The sequence below is a fragment of the Motacilla alba genome, chromosome 2 (assembly GCF_015832195.1).
Source record: "Motacilla alba alba isolate MOTALB_02 chromosome 2, Motacilla_alba_V1.0_pri, whole genome shotgun sequence".
In the NCBI taxonomy this organism is placed as follows: Eukaryota; Metazoa; Chordata; class Aves; order Passeriformes; family Motacillidae; genus Motacilla; species Motacilla alba.
Genome location: NC_052017.1, coordinates 151,143,475 through 151,162,718, shown reverse-complemented (window position 1 = coordinate 151,162,718; position 19,244 = coordinate 151,143,475). Strand labels below are relative to the sequence as shown.

General features: G+C 48.7%; 1 protein-coding gene across 1 annotated transcript in view; it reads left to right on the top strand.

Annotated features, from left to right (window-relative positions):
• Positions 1–19,244, top strand: part of DGAT1 (diacylglycerol O-acyltransferase 1) — a 42,294-nt gene that overhangs the window by 12,991 nt on the left and 10,059 nt on the right. Inside the window, exons 5-10 of the mRNA XM_038126945.1 lie at positions 1,528–1,607; positions 3,559–3,679; positions 6,559–6,654; positions 9,445–9,549; positions 16,034–16,169; positions 18,335–18,447. Coding sequence (XP_037982873.1) covers positions 1,528–1,607; positions 3,559–3,679; positions 6,559–6,654; positions 9,445–9,549; positions 16,034–16,169; positions 18,335–18,447 — 651 coding nt within the window. The remainder of the gene's footprint in view (positions 1–1,527; positions 1,608–3,558; positions 3,680–6,558; positions 6,655–9,444; positions 9,550–16,033; positions 16,170–18,334; positions 18,448–19,244) is intronic.

The following is a 19,244-nucleotide window of genomic DNA, read 5'->3' as shown; positions in this document are numbered from 1 at the left end:
ACGGGATACCGGGATGGGATAACGGGATACTGGGGTGGGATAACGGGATACTGGGGTGGGATAATGGGATACTGGGAGGGGATAACGGGATACTGGGATGGACTGAGGTGGGATGGAGGGACTGGGATGGGAAAACAGGATACTGGGATGGACTGGGAGGGACTGGGATGGGATAACGGGATACTGGGATGGGATAACGGGATACTGGGATGGACTGGGATGGGATAATGGGATACTGGGATGAACTGGAATGGACTGGGAATGGGATACTGGAATGGACTGAGATGGGATAATGGGATACTGGGATGGACTGGGGTGGACTGGGAATGGGATAACGGGGTACTGGGATGGACTGGGGTGGACTGGGAATGGGATAACGGGATACTGGGATGGACTGGGGTGGGACAATGGGATACTGGGATGGACTGGAATGGACTGGCATGGACAGGGAGTGGATAATGGGATACTGGGAATGGACTGGGATGCAATAATGGGATACTGGGATGGGATTGGGAGGGGACCGTGATGGATTGGGAGGAACTGGGATGTACTGGGAAGGACTGGGATGGGATACAGGGAGCCACTGGGAATGACAATGGGAATGGGATCCAGGAATTCGGGAATCCGGGACTACAGCATTAAAGGGCATTCGGGGATTTCAGGAATTTAAGGATTAAAGGGAACTCGGGGATTTCTGGAATTCAAGGGATTCAGGAAATTCCAGAATTCAGGAATTTAAGGATTAAAGGGAATTCAAGGGATTCAGGAAATTCAGGAATTTGGGATTTTGGGGATTAAAGGGAATTGAGGAAATTCAGGAATTCAGGGGATTCAGGAAATGCAGGAATTTGGGAATTCAAGGATTAAAGAGATTTCAGGAATTCAAGGGATTCAGGAAACTCAGGAATTCAGGAATTCAAGGATTAAAGGGAATTCAGGGATTAAAAGGAAATTCAGGAATTTGGGAATCCAGGGAATTCAGGAATTCAGGAATTCAAGGATTAAAGGGAATTCAGGGATTAAAAGGAAATTCAGGAATTTGGGAATCCAGGGAATTCAGGAAATTCAGGAATTCAAAGATTGAAGGGAATTGAGGAAATTCAGGAATTTGGGAATTGAAGGATTAAAGGGAATTCAGGGAATTCTGGGAAATCGGGAATTCAAGGAATTCAGGAAATTCAGGAATTTGGGAATTCAAGGATTAAAAAGAAGTCGGGAATCCAGGGATTCAGAAAATTCAGGAATTTGGGAATCCAGGGAATCCAGAAATTTGGGAATTCGAGGATTCAGGAAATTCAGGAATTTGGGAATTCAAAGATTAAAGGGAATTCAGGGACTCAGAAAATTCAGGAAATTCTGGAATTTGGGAATCCAGGGAATCCAGGGAATTCCCACCTGGAGCCTTTGGATAACCCAGGATGGCTCCCGGGAAATCCGGGATCCCTTTGGATCCCCTTTGGGATTATTCCGGAGGGGATACTCCGGAACGTTCCCTCCCCATTCCCGCTTTTTTTTCCCTTTTCCCAGGAATTCCTGAGGGCGGAGCCTCCGGACGCGCTGCGGACGCGGCTGCGGCAGCGAGCGCTGAGCGCCTGCGCCCACCTGGTGTATCCTTGGGAATTCCCGGCGTTCCCGGAATTCTGGGAATTCCAGACCCTCCGGGGAATTCCGGGATTGGGATTTGGGGCTGGGTCCTTGGAATTCCCAAAGTTCCCAAAATTCCGGGAATTTTTGAGCCACCTAGGAATTCCGGGATTGCGATTTGGGGTTGGGTCAGTGGGAATTCCCGGCGTTCCCGGAATTCCGGGAATTCCAGACCCTCCCGGGAATGCTGGGATTGGGATTTGGGGTTGGGTCCTTGGGAATTCCCAACATTCCCAAAATTCCGTGAATTTCTGAACCACCCGGGAATTCAGGGATTGGGATTTGGAGTTGGGTCCTTGGGAATTCCCAACGTTCCTGGAATTCCAGGAATTCCAGACCCTCCCGGGAATTCCGGGATTGGGATTTGGGGTTGGGTCCTTGGGAATTCCCAAAATTTTGGGATTGGGATTTGGGCATGTGCTGGGATTTGGGGTTGGGTCCTTGGGAATTCCCAAAAGTCTGGGAATTCCAGAGTTGGGATTTGGGAATGAGAGCGGGGATTTGGGGTTGGATGGTTGGAAATTATCCCAGGAATTCTGGGAATTCTGGGATTGGGATTTGGAAACAGGCTGGGATTTGGGGTTGGGTCCTTGGGAATTCCCAACGTTCCCGGAATTCCGGGAATTCCAGACCCTCCTGGCAATTCTGGGATTGGGATTTGGGGTTGGGTCCTTGGGAATTCCCGGCGTTCCCAAAATTCCGTGAATTTCTGAGCCGCCTGGTAATTCTGGGATTGGGATTTGGGGGTGGATCCTTGGGAATTCCCAACCTTCCCAAAATTCTGGGAATTCTGGGAGTTTCAGACACCCCCCCCCCCCCCACCCCCGGGAATTCCGGGATTGGGATTTGGGGTTGGGTCCTTGGGAATTATCCCTGGAATTCTGGGAATTCTGGGAATTTCAGGATTGGGGTTTGGGAATGGGCTGGGATTTGGGATTTGGGGTTGGGTCCTTGGGAATTCCCAACATTCCCGAAATTCTAGGGGTTCCGGGATTGGGGTTTGAGGTTGGATCCTCGGGAATTCCCAAAAGTCTGGGAATTCCAGACCCTCCCAGGAATTCTGGGATTGGGATTTGGGGGTGGGTCCTGGGGAATTCCCAAATTTCCCAGATTTCCGGGATTGGCATTTGGGGATGGGCTGGGATTTGGGATTTGGGATTATTGGAATAATTCCCAAGTAATCCCCCATAATCCTCAATATCTCCCAATAATCCCCATTAATTCCCAATAATTCCCAATTAATTCCCAATAATTCCCAATTAATTCCCAATTAATTCCCAATAATTCCCAATTAATCCCCAGTAATTCCCAGTAACTCCCAATAATTCCCAATTAGTTCCCCATAATTCCCAATAACTCCAATAATCCCCATTAATCCCAAATAATTCTCATTAATTCCCATTAATCCCCAGTAATTCCCAATAATTTCCATTCATTCCAAATAATTCCCAATAAATTCCCAATATCTCCAAATAATTCCCCAAAATTCCCAATAACTCCCAATAATTCCCAATAACTCCCAATAATTCCCAGTAACTGCAATAATCCCCATTAATCCTCATTAATCCCCATTAATTCCCAATAATCCCCATTAATTCCCAATAAATCCCAATAATTCCCAATAACTCCCAATAAATCCCCAATAATTCCCAATAATTCCCATTAATTCCCAATAAATTCCCAATAATCCCCATTAATCCCCAATAACTCCCAATAATTCCCAATAATCCCCATTAATCCCCAATAATCCCCATTAATCCCCAATAATCCCATTAATTCCAAATAATTCCCAATTAATCCCCAATAATTCCCAATAAATTCCCAATAAATTCCCATTAATCCCCAGTAATCCCCAGCCCTCCCCCCCCGCTGGCGATTCCCATTCCCGGATTTTCCCTTATCCCGGAATTCCAGCGCCCTGGATCCGCCCCTGAGCGATGCCGAGCGCTCCGAGCTGCTGGACACGGCCCTGGGATCCGTCCTGGTGCTGCCCCCGCCGGAATCCGGGAAAAACCGGGACGAGCCCGGAGCCCAGGTGGGAATTCCGTGGGATTTGGGGGGGGAAAAAACGGGAATTCTGGGAAAAAAGAGTGGAATTCCCATCCCGATTTCCGGGAATTCGCTCCCGGCTGGGAATTCCACTCCCAGATCCTGTGGGAGAAGTGGGAATTTCCTTCCTCATTCCCAATTTTTCCATTCTTCCAGATTTTTTGGGAATTCCGGGTGGGAATTCCACTCCCAGGTCCTGTGGGAGAAGTGGGAATTTCCTTCCTCATTCCCAGTTTTTCCCGTTCCCAGTTTTTCCATTTTTCCAGATTTTCTGGGAATTCCGGGTGGGAATTCCGGCCCCAGATCCTGTGGGAGAAGTGGGAATTTCCTTCCTTGTTCCCGTTTTTCCCATTCCTGATTTCCCATTCCTGAATTGCCGTTTTTCCCACTTCCAGTTTTTCCATTCCCCGTTTCCCGTTCCCATTTTTCGCTTTTCCCCGTTCCCAAATTCCCATTCCCATCATTCCCATTTTCCCATTTCCCCCCATTTTTCTCATTATTCCCCTTCCTATTTTTCCCATTGCCATTATTCCCATTATTCCCATTATTCCCATTATTCCCATTCCCATTTCCAAATTCCCATTTTTCCTTCCCAATTTTTCCAATTTCCCATTATTCCCATCCCATCCCACTCCCAGTTTCCCAGTTTCCCATTATTCCCATCATTCCCATTTCCCATTCCCATCATTCCCATTATTCCCATTATTCCCATTATTCCCATTATTCTCATTCCCAATTTCCCCATTTCCCCATTTTCCCAATTTCCCAATTTCCCATCCTCATTCCCATTTTTCCCATTCCTGTTATTCCCACCATTCCCATCATTCCCATTGTCCCATTTCCCCATCATTCCCATCATTCCCATTATTCCCATTTTTCCCAATTTCCCATTATTCCCATTTTCCCATCATTCCCATCATTCCCATTTTTCCCTTTCTTCCCATCATTCCCATTCCCAATTTCCCATTATTCCCATTATTCTCATTCCCAATTGCACAATTTCCCATTCTCATTCCCATTTTCCCCATTGCTGTTCCTGTTATTCCCAGAATTCCTATCATTCCCATCTTTCCCATTCCCATCATTCCCATTTTCCCACTATTCCCATCATTCCCATTCCTATCATTCCCATCATTCCCATTCCCAGTATTCCCATTATTCCCATTGTTCCCATTTCCCCACTATTCCCATTTTTCCCATTTTTCCCGTCATTCCCGTCTTTCCCATCATTCCCATCATTCCCATTCTTCCCATTTATCCCATTTTTCCCAATTTCCCATTCCCAATATTCCCATTTTCCCCATCATTCCCATCATTCCCATTTCCCCCATTCCCATTCCCACTATTCCCATCATTCCCAATTTCCCATTATTCCCATTTCCCCCATTATTCCCATCTTCCCATCGCCATTATTCCCATTATTCTCATCCCCAATTTCCCAGTTTTCCATCCTCATTCCCATTTTCCCATCATTCCCATTCCCAGTATTCCCATTCCCAATTTCCCCATTGCTGTTCCCATCATTCCCAATTTCCCATCTTTCCCATCGTTCCCATTATTCCCATCATTCCCATTTTCCCACTATTCCCATTTTTCTCATTATTCCCATTCCCATTCCCATCATTCCCATCATTCCCATTTTTCCCTTTCTTCCCATCATTCCCATTCCCAATTTCCAATTTTTCCCATTTTCCCCATTATTCCCATTATTCCCATTTTTCCCATAATTCCCATAATTCCCATCATTCCCATTCCCATTTTTCCCATTCCCATCATTCCCATTTTTCCCATCATTCCCATCATTCCCATCATTCCCATCATTCCCATTTTTCCATCGTTCCCATTTTCCCGTGTTTCCCATTATTCCCATTCCCATTTTTCCCATTCCCATCATTCCCATCATTCCCATTTTTCCCATTATTCCCACTCCCTTTCCCAATCCCCTTGGATGGATTGGGGAATTCCAGCGCTTTTCCCAAGCCCGGAATTCCAGGATTTTCTCCTTTCCCAAAAAATTGCAGTTTTCCAAGGCCTCATCCACAACAATTCACTGGCAAAAAATGGGGAAAATCCCAAAATTCCCATTTTTTTCCTGGGATAAAAAAGGTCTTGAATGGATTTGGGAATTCCAGGGCTTTTCCCAAGGTCAGAATTCCAGGATTTTTTGCTTTTCCCTGTTTTCCCTGGAATTTCCAAGCCCTCATCCCCAAAAATATGACCCAAAAAATTGGAAAAAAATCCCAGAATTCCCATTTTTTTCCTGGGATAATGATGGCCTTGGATGGATTGGGGAATTCCAGGGCTTTGTCCAAGCCCAAAATTCCGGGATTTTCTCCCTTTTCCCGAATTTTCCTGGGATTTTTAACGGGGTCATTCCCTCATCTGGAAAGGTTTGACCCCAAAAATTGGGAAAAATCCCAGAATTCCCATTTTTTCCTGGGATAATGATGGATTGGGTGGATTGGGGAATTCCAGGGCTTTTTCCAAGTCCAGAATTCCAGGATTTTTTCCCTTTTCCCCAATTTTCCTGGGATTTTTCATGGGGTCGTTCCCTCATCCACAAAAGTTTGACCCAAAAAATTGGGAAAAATCCCAGAATTCCCATTTTTTTTCCTGGGATAACAATGGATTGGGTGGATTTGGGAATTCCAGGGCTTTTTCCAAGCCCAAAATTCCAGGATTTTTCCCTTTTCCCCGATTTCCCTGGGATTTTTAACGAGCTCCTTCCCTTATCCGGAAAGGTTTGACCCAAAAACTTGGGGAAAATCCCAAAATTCCCATTTTTTTTCCTGGGATAACGACGGCTTGGGTGGCTGGGGGAATTCCAGGGCTTTTCCCAAGGGCGGAATTCCGGGATTTTTCCAGGATCTGCTGGAGGAGGCGCTGGGGGCGCTCTCGGAGCTGCTCCAGGGGCTCCTCCGGAGGCGCCTCAGCCCCGACGGCCTCCAGGAGCTCTTTGCCGTGAGTGCCAATCCCGGGGAAATGCGGGAATTCCGGGCGGTTTTCGGGAATTCCGGGAATTATTTTGGGAATTTGGGGGAGGATTTGGGGAATTCTGGGAGTTTTTTGGGAATTTCAGCTGTGATTTGGGGAATTTCGGGGATTGTTTGGGGAATTTTGGAGGGTTTTGGGAATTCTGGGAGTTATTTGGAAATTTTGGGAGTTATTTTGGGAATTCTGGGGATTATTTTGGGAATTTTGGGGATGATTTGGGGAATTTTGGGAGTTATTTTGGGAATTCTGGGAGTTATTTGGAAATTTTGGGAGTTATTTTGGGAATTCTGGGGATTATTTTGGGAATTCTGGGAGTTTTTTGGGAATTCTGGGAGTTGTTTTGGGAATTTTGGGGATTATTTCGGGAATTCTGGGAGTTATTTTGGGAATTTTGGGGGTGATTTGGGAATTTTGGGGATTATTTTGGGAGTTCCAGGAATTATTTTGGGAATTTTGGGGATTATCTGGGGAATTCCAGGAATTTTTTTGGGAATTCTGGGAGTTATTTTGGGAATTTTGGGAGGTTTTTTTGGGAATTTGGGGGATTATTTGGAGAATTCTGGGAGCTTTTTGGGAATTATTTTGGGAATTTTTGGGATTATTGGGGAATTCCGGAGGTTTTCTGGGGATTATTTTGGGAATTTTGGGAGTTATTTTGGGAATTTGGGGGATTATTCAGGGAATTCCGGGCGTTGTTTTGGGAATTCCGGGAGTTATTTTGGGAATTTTGGGGATGATTTGGGGAATTTTTGGGATTGTTTTGGGAATTCCGGGAGGTTTTTTGGGAATTCCGGGAGTTTTTTGGGGAATTCCGGGACTTATTTGGGGAATTTGGGGCATTTTTTTGGGGAATTCTGGGGATTTTTTGGGGAATTCCAGGAGTTTTTTGGGAATTTTTTTGGGAATTTTTGGGATTATTGGGGAATTCTGGAAGTTTTCTGGGGATTATTTTGGGAATTTTGGGGATGATTTTGGGAATTCTGGGAGTTTTTTGGGGAATTTTGGGGATGATTTTGGGAATTTTTGGGATTGTTTGGGGAATTCCGGGAGTTACTTTTGGGAATTTTGGGGATGATTTTGGGAATTTTGGGGAGTTTTGGGGGAATTTTGGGGATTATTTGGGGAGTTCCGGGAGTTGTTTTGGGAATTTTGGGGATTATTTTGGGAATTCTGGGAGGTTTTTTGGGAATTTTGGGGGTGATTTGGGAATTTTGGGGATTATTTTGGGAATTCTGGGAGTTATTTTGGGAATTTTGGAGATTATCTGGGGAATTCCAGGAGTTTTTTTGGGAATTCTGGGAGTTATTTTGGGAATTTTGAGAGTCATTTTGGGAATTTTGGGGATTATTTTGGGGATTCCAGGACATTTTGGGAATTATTGTGGGAATTTGGGAGATTATTTGGGGAATTCCGGGGGTTTTTTAGGAATTCTGGGAGGTTTTTGGGGAATTCCGGGAGTTACTTTTGGGAATTTTGGGGGGTTATTTGGGGAATTTTGGGGATGATTTGGGGAATTCCGGGAGTTTTTTTGGAATTATTTTGGGGGTTATCTGGGGAATTCCGGGATTTTTTGGGAATTCTGAGAGTTGTTTTGGGAATGCTGGGAGTTGTTTTGGGAATTTTGGGGATTATTTTGGGAATTTTGGGAGATTTTTGGGAATTCCCGGAGTTTTCTGGGAATTCTGGGGATTATTTTGGGAATTCTGGGAGTTGTTTTTGGAATTTTGGGGATTATTTGGGGAATTTTGGGGGTGATTTGGGGAATTCCGGGAGGTTTCTGGGAATTCCGGGAATTGTTTTGGGAATTTTTGGGGGTGATTTGGGGAATTCCGGGCTATCCCAGGATGTTTCCCCTCTGGAATCCCGGGATATTTCCCCTCCGGAATTCCGGGATATCCCGGGATGTTTCCCCTCTGGAATTCTGGGATGTTTCCCCTCTGGTATTCCGGGATGGTTCCCCTCCGGAATTCCGGGATATCCCGGGATGTTCCCCTCTGGAATTCCGGGGTATCCCGGGTGCCAGCATTTCCCCTCTGGAATTCCGGGATATCCTGGGATGTGTTCCCTCCAGATTTCTGGGATATCCCAGGATTTCCCCTCTGGAATTCCGGGATATCCCGGGATGCCAGCACATCCCCTCTGTAATCCTGGGATATTTCCCCTCCAGAATTCTGGGATGTGTTCCCTCTGGAATTCCGGGGACCTGGGTGCCAGCATTTCCCCTCTGGAATTCCGGGATGTCCCGAGATTTCCCCTTCAGAATTCTGGGATTTCCCCTCCGGAATTCTGGGCTATCCCGGGATGGTTCCCCTCTGGAATTCCGGGATGGTTCCCCTCTGGAATCCCGGGATATTTCCCCTCCGGAATTCCGGGAATTCCCGGGATGTTCCCCTCCGGAATTCCAGGATATCCCAGCATTTCCCCTCTGGAATTCCAGGATGGTTCCCCTCCGGAATTCCAGGCTGTACCGGGATGTTCCCCTCCGGAATTCCGGGCTGTCCTGGGATGTGTTCCCCTCTGGAATTCTGGGATGTTCCCCTCTGGAATTCCGGGCTATCCTGGGATGGTTCCCCTCTGGAATTCCGGGATGTTTCCCCTCTGGAATTCCGGGCTATTTCCCCTCTGGAATTCCGGGATTTCCCGGGATGTTTCCCCTCCGGAATCCCGGGATGTTTCCCTCTGGAATTCCGGGCTATCCCGGGATGTTTCCCCTCCGGAATCACGGCATTCCCGGGATCCCAGCATTGCCCGTTGCAGCACTTAGGGCCCTGGATCCGCTCCCCGCGGGGGCCGGAGCGGCAGCGAGCGCTCGGCCTCGCCAGAGCCCTGCTGGGAACCTTCCTGCAGAGCCTGCGCCTCCGCGTGAGTCACCTCTGCTGTTAATTAATCGCTCATTAATTATTCATTAGTTATCAATTGATTCATCAAATAAATTAACAATGTGTAGATAAACTCTATGGAAATAAATCAGATGTATAACAATAATAATGATAAAACAAAATCCCTGCGGCGCCTGCGCCTCCGCGTGAGTCTGCTCCTCGCTCATTAATTATTCATTAATTATTCATTGAATTAATTATCAATAGATTCATCAAATAAATTAATAGATAGACTCTATGGAAGTAAATCAGATGTATAATAATAATAATAATAATGATAAAACAAAATCCCTGTGGCGCCTGCGCCTCTGCGTGAGTCACCTCTGCCCTTAATTATTCATTAATTATTCATTGAACTAATTAATCAGTTACAGTAATAATGAATAGATGGAATATATGGAAATATATCAGATTAATAATAATAATAATAATAATAATAATAATAATAATAATAATAAAACCGAAATCCCTGCGGCGCCTGCGCCTCTGCGTGAGTCACCTCTGACCCTCATTAATCACTCATTAATTATTCATTGATTAAGTATCAATTGATTAATCAGTTACATTAACAATGAATAGATGGAGTAAAGGAGAAGGTAGGAAAGAAATAAAAGTATTAATGATAAAATCAGAATCCCTGCGGCGCCTGCGCCTCCGCGTGAGTCTGCTCCTCGCTCATTCATTATTCATTAATTATTCATTGAATTAATTAACCACATTAATGATGAATAGATAGAACACATGGAAATAAATCAGATGTATAATATTAATAATGATTAAATAAAATCCCTGCAGCGCGAGTGCCCCGCGCCACGGGGACTGATTAACAATTAATAACAATTAATCAATAGCTAATTAATGGGGAGTTGTAATTCCCAGATTCCATTGCCAGTTTTCCATTCCCATTTCCATTCCCAAGTTCCACTCCCGAATTCCATTCCCCCTTTCATTCCAAAATTCCATTCCCATTCCCGTTCCCATTCCTGTTCCCGTTCCCGTTCTCATTCCCGTTCCCATTCCCGTTCCCATTCCCATTCCCATTCCCGTTCCCATTCCCGTTCCCGTTCCCGTTTCCCATTCCCGTTCCCATTCCCATTCCCATTTCCCATTCCCATTCCCGTTCCCGTTCCCATTCCCGTTCCCATTCCCATTCCCGTTCCCGTTCCCGTCCCCGTTCCCATTCCCGTTTCCCATTCCCATTCCCCATTCCCGTTCCCGTTCCCATTCCCATTCCCGTTCCCATTCCCGTTTCCCATTCCCATTCCCCATTCCCGTTCCCATTCCCATTCCCCATTCCCGTTCCCGTTCCCATTCCCATTCCCGTTCCCATTCCCGTTTCCCATTCCCATTCCCCATTCCCGTTCCCGTTCCCATTCCCATTCCCGTTCCCATTCCCGTTCCCATTCCCGTTCCCATTCCCGTTCCCATTCCCATTCCCGTTCCCATTCCCGTTCCCATTCCCGGTTTTCCCATTCCCGTTCCCATTCCTGTTCCCATTCCCATTCCCATTCCCGCTCCCGTTCCCGTTCCCATTCCCGTTCCCATTCCCCATTCCTGTTCCCATTCCCATTCCCCTTCCCATTCCCGTTCCCGTTCCCATTCCCGTTCCCGTTCCCATTCCCATTCCCATTCCCCTTCCCATTCCCATTCCCGTTCCCGTTCCCATTCCCATTCCCGGTTTTCCCATTCCCATTCCCGTTCCCATTCCCATTCCCGTTCCCATTCCCGTTCCCATTCCCGGTTTTCCCATTCCCATTCCCGTTCCCATTCCCATTCCCATTCCCGGTTTTCCCATTCCCGTTCCCGTTCCCATTCCCGTTCCCATTCCCATTCCCATTCCCATTCCCGTTCCCATTCCCGTTCCCATTCCCGGTTTTCCCATTCCAATTCCCGTTCCCATTTCCCATTCCCGTTCCCGTTCCCATTCCCGTTCCCATTCCCATTCCTGTTCCCATTCCCGTTCCCATTCCCGTTCCCATTCCCGGTTTTCCCATTCCCGTTCCCATTCCCATTCCCGTTCCCATTCCCATTCCCGGTTTTCCCATTCCCATTCCCGTTCCCATTCCCATTCCCATTCCCATTCCCATTCCCGTTCCCATTCCCGTTCCCATTCCCGGTATTCCCATTCCCGGTATTCCCATTCCCATTCCCATTCCCATTCCCGTTCCCGTTCCCATTCCCATTCCCGTTCCCCTTCCCATTCCCATTCCGATTCCCCGTTCCCGTTCCCATTCCCGTTCCCATTCCCATTCCCATTCCCGTTCCCATTCCCATTCCCGGTATTCCCATTCCCATTCCCATTCCCGTTCCCATTCCCATTCCCATTCCCGTTCCCATTCCCATTCCGGTATTCCCATTCCCATTCCCCATTCCCGTTCCCATTCCCATTCCCGTTCCCATTCCCGTTCCCATTCCCATTCCCATTCCCGTTCCCATTCCCGTTCCCATTTCCCATTCCCGTTCCCGTTCCCATTCCCGGTTTTCCCATTCCCATTCCCATTCCCGTTCCCATTCCCATTCCTGTTCCCATTCCCGTTCCCATTCCCCATTCCCGTTCCCATTCCCATTCCCGTTCCTATTCCCGTTCCCATTCCCGGTTTTCCCATTCCCATTCCCGTTCCCATTCCCATTCCCGGTTTTCCCATTCCCATTCCCGTTCCCATTCCCGTTCCCATTCCCGGTTTTCCCATTCCCATTCCCGTTCCCGTTTACCCATTCCCCTTCCCATTCCCGTTCCCATTCCCGGTTTTCCCATTCCCATTCCCGTTCCCATTCCCATTCCCGTTCCCGTTCCCATTCCCGTTCCCATTCCCATTCCCATTCCCATTCCCGTTTCCCATTCCCGTTCCCATTCCCGTTCCCATTCCCGTTCCCATTCCTGTTCCCATTCCCATTCCCGTTTTCCCATTCCCATTCCCGTTCCCATTCCCATTCCCCGGTTTTCCCATTCCCATTCCCGTTCCCATTCCCGTTCCCATTCCCATTCCCATTCCCGTTCCCGTTCCCATTCCCGTTCCCATTCCCGTTCCCGTATTCCCATTCCCGGTTTTCCCATTCCCGTTCCCATTCCGTTCCCGTTCCCGTTCCCATTCCCATTCCCGTTCCCCTTCCCATTCCCGTTCCCATTCCGATTCCCCCCGTTCCCATTCCCGTTCCCGTTCCCATTCCCGTTCCCATTCCCATTCCCATTTCCGTTCCCATTCCCATTCCCGGTATTCCCATTCCCATTCCCATTCCCGTTCCCGTTTCCCATTCCCATTCCCGTTCCCATTCCGTTCCCATTCCCGGTTTTCCCCCATTCCCGTTCCCCCCATTCCCGTTCCCATTCCCATTCCCGTTCCCATTCCCGTTCCCATTCCCATTCCCATTCCCGTTCCCATTCCCGTTCCCATTTCCCATTCCCGTTCCCATTCCCATTCCCCCCGTTTTCCCATTCCTGTTCCCATTCCCATTCCCGTTTTCCCATTCCCGTTCCTGTTCCCATTCCCGTTCCCATTCCCATTCCCATTCCCGTTCCCATTCCCGTTCCTATTCCCGTTCCCATTCCCCGGTTTTCCCATTCCCATTCCCGTTCCCATTCCCATTCCCGTTTTCCCATTCCCATTCCCGTTCCCATTCCCGTTCCCATTCCCGGTTTTTTCCCATTCCCGTTTCCCATTCCCCCCATTCCTGTTTTCCCATTCCCATTCCCGTTCCCATTCCCGTTCCCGTTCCCATTCCCGTTCCCATTCCCATTCCCATTCCCATTCCCGTTTCCCATTCCCATTTTCCCGTTCCCGTTCCCATTCCGTTCCCATTCCCATTCCCCATTCCCGTTCCCATTCCCGTTCCCATTCCCGGTTTTCCCATTCCCATTCCCGTTCCCATTCCCGTTCCCATTCCCGGTTTTTCCATTCCCATTCCCGTTCCCATTCCCATTCCCGTTCCCGTTCCCATTCCCATTCCCATTCCCCGTTTTCCCATTCCCATTCCCGTTCCCGTTCCCGTTCCCATTCCCGTTCCCATTCCCGGTTTTCCCATTCCCGTTCCCATTCCCATTCCCATTCCCGTTCCCGTTCCCGTTCCCGTTCCCATTCCCGTTCCCATTCCCATTCCCGGTTTTCCCATTCCCATTCCCATTCCCGTTCCCATTCCCGGTTTTCCATTCCCGTTCCCGTTCCCGTTTCCCATTCCCATTTTCCCATTCCCGTTCCCATTCCCGTTTTCCCATTCCCATTCCCGTTCCCATTCCCATTCCCGTTCCCGTTCCCATTCCCATTCCCGTTCCCATTCCCATTCCCATTCCCATTCCCGTTCCCATTCCCATTCCCGGTTTTCCCATTCCCAGTTTTCCCATTCCCGTTCCCATTCCCCATTCCCGTTCCCGTTCCCGTTCCCATTCCTGTTCCCGTTCCCATTCCCGGTTTTCCCATTCCCGTTCCCGTTCCCATTCCCGTTCCCGTTCCCATTCCCGTTCCCGTTCCCATTCCGGTTTTCCCATTTCCCGTTCCCATTCCCATTCCCGTTCCCGTTCCCGTTCCCATTCCCGTTCCCATTCCCATTCCCGTTCCCATTCCCATTTCCCATTCCCATTCCCGTTCCCATTCCCGTTTTCCCATTCCCGTTCCCGTTCCCGTTCCCGTTCCCATTCCCATTCCCGTTCCCATTTCCCGTTCCCGTTCCCATTCCCATTCCCATTCCCATTCCCGTTCCCATTCCCAGTTTTCCCGTTCCCGTTCCCATTCCCGTTCCCATTCCCCATTCCCGTTCCCGTTCCCATTCCCGGTTTTCCCATTCCCATTCCCGTTCCCATTCCCGTTCCCATTCCCGGTTTTTCCATTCCCATTCCCGTTCCCATTCCCATTCCCGTTCCCGTTCCCATTCCCATTCCCATTCCCGTTTCCCATTCCCATTCCCGTTCCCGTTCCCGTTCCCATTCCCGTTCCCATTCCCGGTTTTCCCATTCCCGTTCCCATTCCCCATTCCCATTCCCGTTCCCGTTCCCGTTCCCGTTCCCATTCCTGTTCCCATTCCCATTCCCGGTTTTCCCATTCCCGTTCCCATTCCCGTTCCCATTCCCGGTTTTCCCATTCCCGTTCCCATTCCCGTTCCCATTCCCGGTTTTCCCATTCCCGTTCCCATTCCCGTTCCCATTCCCATTCCCGTTCCCGTTCCCGTTCCCATTCCCATTCCCGTTCCCATTCCCATTCCCATTCCCGTTCCCGTTCCCGGTTCCCATTCCCGGTTTTCCCATTCCCATTCCCGTTCCCGTTCCCATTCCCGTTCCCGTTCCCGTTCCCGTTCCCATTCCCATTCCCATTCCCGTTCCCATTCCCATTCCCCGGTTTTCCCATTCCCATTCCCGTTCCCGTTCCCATTCCCGTTCCCGTTCCCGTTCCCGTTCCCATTTCCCATTCCCGTTCCCATTCCCATTCCCGTTTCCCCCATTCCCGTTCCCATTCCCGTTCCCATTCCCGTTCCCGTTCCCATTTCCCGTTCCGTTCCCCATTCCCATTCCCGTTCCCGTTCCCGTTCCCGTTCCCATTCCCAGTTTTCCCATTTTCCCATTTCCCATTCCCGTTCCCATTCCCGTTCCCATTCCCGTTCCCATCCCATTCCCGTTCCCCCGTTCCCGTTCCCATTTCCCGTTCCCGTTCCCCATTCCCATTCCCGTTCCCATTCCCGTTCCCGTTCCCATTCCCGGTTTTCCCATTCCCGTTCCCATTTCCCATTCCCGTTCCCATTCCCATTCCCATTCCCGTTCCCGTTCCCATTCCCGTTCCCGTTCCCGTTCCCATTTCCCGTTCCCATTCCCGTTCCCGTTCCCATTCCCATTCCCGTTCCCGTTCCCATTCCCGTTCCCATTTCCCATTCCGTTCCCATTCCCGTTCCCATTCCCGTTCCCGTTCCCATTCCCGGTTTTCCCATTCCCGTTCCCATTTCCCATTCCCGTTCCCATTCCCATTCCCATTCCCGTTCCCGTTCCCATTCCCGTTCCCATTTCCCATTCCCGTTCCCATTCCCGTTCCCATTCCCGTTCCCGTTCCCGTTCCCATTCCCGTTCCCGTTCCCGTTCCCGTTTCCCATTCCCGTTTCCCGTTCCCGTTTCCCGTTCCCGTTCTCATTCCCGTTCCCGTTCCCATTCCCATTCCCGTTCCCATTCCCATTCCCATTCCCATTCCCGTTTCCATTCCCATTCCCATTCCCCATTCCCGTTCCCGTTCCCGTTCCCATTCCCATTCCCATTCCCATTCCCCATTTCCCATTCCCGTTCCCGTTCCCATTCCCATTCCCATTCCCATTCCCGTTCCCATTCCCGTTCCCGTTCCCGTTCCCGTTCCCGTTTCCATTCCCTTTCCCGTTCCCATTCCCGTTCCCATTTCCCATTTCCCGTTCCCATTCCCGTTCCCCATTTCCCATTCCCATTCCCGTTCCCGTTCCCGTTTCCGTTCCCGTTATTCCCGGTCTCATTCCCGGTTTTCCCGCAGTCCGTGACCCCGTTCCACGCCCTGAGCCCGCTCCTGGCCCTGCTGGCCCCGCGCTGCTCCGACGGCATTCCCGAGATCCGCCGCGATTCCCTGGAGTGCGTCCAGTGCCTGCTGCGCATCCAGCTCTGCTACCAAGGTGGGGAAATTCCCAAATTCCCGCGAGAACAAATTCCCGCTTTTCCGGGGCTCCTCGGTGCCGAATTTTGGGATTTTTGGGGTTTTTGGGAACGGTTTTCCCGACGATTTGGGGTTTTGGCAGCGTGGAGTTCTCGGGTTGTCCAGGAGGTGGCGCTGCGTCCCTATGGAATTCCATGGAATTCCAAGAGTTTGGGGCATTTGTCCCATCAAATTCCGGCTTTTCCATGGAATTCTGGGGTTTTTTTGGGCTCCAATCCCATCAAATTCCAGCTTTTCCATGGAATTAGCAGAGTTTTTTGGGATTTTTGGGAACGGTTTTCCCGAGGTTTTGGGGTTTTGGGAGCGTGGAGTTCTCGGGTTGTCCAGGAGGGGCGCTGCTTCCCTTTGGAATTCCATGGAATTCTGAGAGTTTTGGGGTTCCATCCCTTCGAATCCTACCTTTTCCATGGAATTCTGGGACTTTTTTTGGGTTCGATCCCATCGAATTCCAGCTTTTCCATGGAATTCCTGGAGTTTTTTGGGGTTCCATCCCATCAAATTCCTGCTTTTCCATGGAATTCCTGGGGTTTTGGGTTCCATCCCATCAAATTCCGGCTTTTCCATGGAATTCTGGGATTTTTTCAGGTTCAATCCCATTGAATTCCGGCTTTTCCATGGAATTCTGGGAATTTTTGGGGTTCAGTCCCAAATTCCCAACGTTTCCGGGGAATTCCTGGAATTTTTGAGTTTCCATCCCATCAAATTCCGTCTTTTCCATGGAATTCTGGGAATTTTTGGGGTTCGATCCCAAATCCGATTCTGACTTTTCCAAACTTTCCAAGCGAGAATTCCGTGGAATTCCCGGAGTTTTCGGGGTCCAATCCCATCAAATTCGGGCTTTTCCATGGAATTCCCGGGTTTTTTGGCGTCAATCCCATCCAGTCCCACATTTTCCAAAGAATTCCGGGAGTTTTTGGGGTCAGACCTGTCCAATTCCAACTTTTCCATGGAATTCTGGGGTTTTTTTGGGGTTGAATTCCATCAAATTCCAGCTTTTTTCCAAGGAATTCCCACATTTTTGGGGTTCAGTCATAAAGAGGGAATTACACAGAGTTTGGGGATTTTTGGGAATGGTTTTTCCAAGGATTTTTGGGGTTTTTGGGAATGGTTTTCCCGAGGTTTTGGGAGCGTGGACTTCTTGGGTTGTCCAGGAGGGGGCGCTGCTTCCCTTTGGAATTTTGGGAAGCGCCTGGAGCAGGAATTCCATGGAATTCCGGGAGATTTTGGGATCAATCCCGCCAAATTCCAGCTTTTCCAGACTCCCAAAGAGAGAATTCCAAGGATTTCCTCCTTTTTCCCAAACTTTCCTGGGCGTGTGAAGTCCTCACCCACGAGAATTCACCCCAAAAATGGGGAAAATCCCAGAATTCCCAATTTTTTTCAGGGATAACGACGACCTTGGATGGATTTGGCGCCTTCCAAGGATTTTCCAAGGCCAAAATTCCGGAATTTTCTCTTTTTCCGGGAATTTTCCTGGAATTTTTCATGGTGTTTTCCCCAAAAATTGGGGAAAATTCCCAAATTCCCTCCGGAATTCCAATTCCTGCTTGGACTCTGAGATTTCCAAGGCCAAAATTCCGGAATTTTCTCTTTTCCCTGGGAATTTTCCTGGAATTTTCCTGGGATTTTTTAGGATTTGGGTGGGAATCGGCCCAAAAATGGGGAAAATTCCCAAATTCCCTCTGGAATTCCGTGGTCCCGATGACCCCCGGGGGTTTTTCCAAGGCCAAAATTCCGGAATTTTCTCTTTTCCTGGGAATTTTCCTGGGATTTTGGGGTGGAATTGGCCCAAAAATGGGGAAAATTCCCAAATTTCCTCCGGAATTCCAATTCCTGCTTGGACTCTGAAATTCCCAGAGCCAAAATTCTGGAATTTTCTCTTTTTCCTGTCAATTTTCCTGGAATTTTCCTGGAATTTTCCTGGGATTTTTTTAGGATTTGGGTGGGAATCGGCCCAAAAATGAGGAAAAATCCCAAATTCCCTCCGGAATTCCAATTCCTGGTTGGACTCTGAAATTCCCAGGGCCAAAATTCCGGGATTTTTCTCCTTTTACCCGATTTTTCCCGGGATTTTTTTGGGAATCGGCCCGGAAATCCCGGGAATTCCCGTTGTTCCCCATCCAGGGTTTTCCCGGGATCACCGGGACGAGCTGCTGGAGGGGCTGCGGGCGCTGCACCAGGGGCTGCAAAATCCTGATTCTTCCGTCCTGTTCCACACCTGCGGCCGCCTGGGAGCGGTGAGACGGCGGAATTCCGGGAATTTCGGGAATTTCGGGAATTTGGGGGGAATTTCTCGGAAGTTTTCTGTGGAATTTTCTGGGTTTTGGGGCAGTTTTTGCAATTTTGGGGGATTTATTTTGAATTTTGGGGGGATTTTGGGAGGGGTTTTTCAGGATGTTTGGGATATTTTGGGGATTTTTGGGGAATTTCTGGGAATTTTGGGGGAAATTTTGGGAATTTTTGGGATTTTTTTGATCCCTTTCTGGACTTTTGGGGTTTTTTTCAGGGTTTTCGGGGTTTTGGGGTTTTTTTGGGGCTGGAAAATCCCGACGGCTCCGTCCTGTTCCACACCTGCGGCCGCCTGGGAGCGCTGAGACGGCGGAATTCCGGGAATTTTGGGAATTTTGGGAATTTTGGGAATTTTTGGGGGAATTTCTCGGAAGTTTTCTGTGGAATTTGAAGGGTTTTGGGGCAGTTTTTGGAATTTTGGGGATTTTAATTTGAATTTCCTGCGATTTTGGGGGAATTTTGGGAATTTTTTGGGATTTCTTTGGAATTTTTTTTTGGAATTTTATGGATTTTTGGGGAATTTTTGGAATTTTTGGGGAATTTTGGGAGGGTTTTTTCAGGATATTTGGGATATTTTTGGGATTTTTGGGATTTTCCTTTGGGTTTTGGAGGATTTGGGGGGAATTTGGGGAATTTTTGGGAATTTCTTTCAAATTTTCTTGGGAATTTTGCGGGGTTTGGGGCAGTTTTTGGAATTTTGGGGGATTTCATTTGGAATTTCCTGAGATTTTGGAGGAATTTTAGG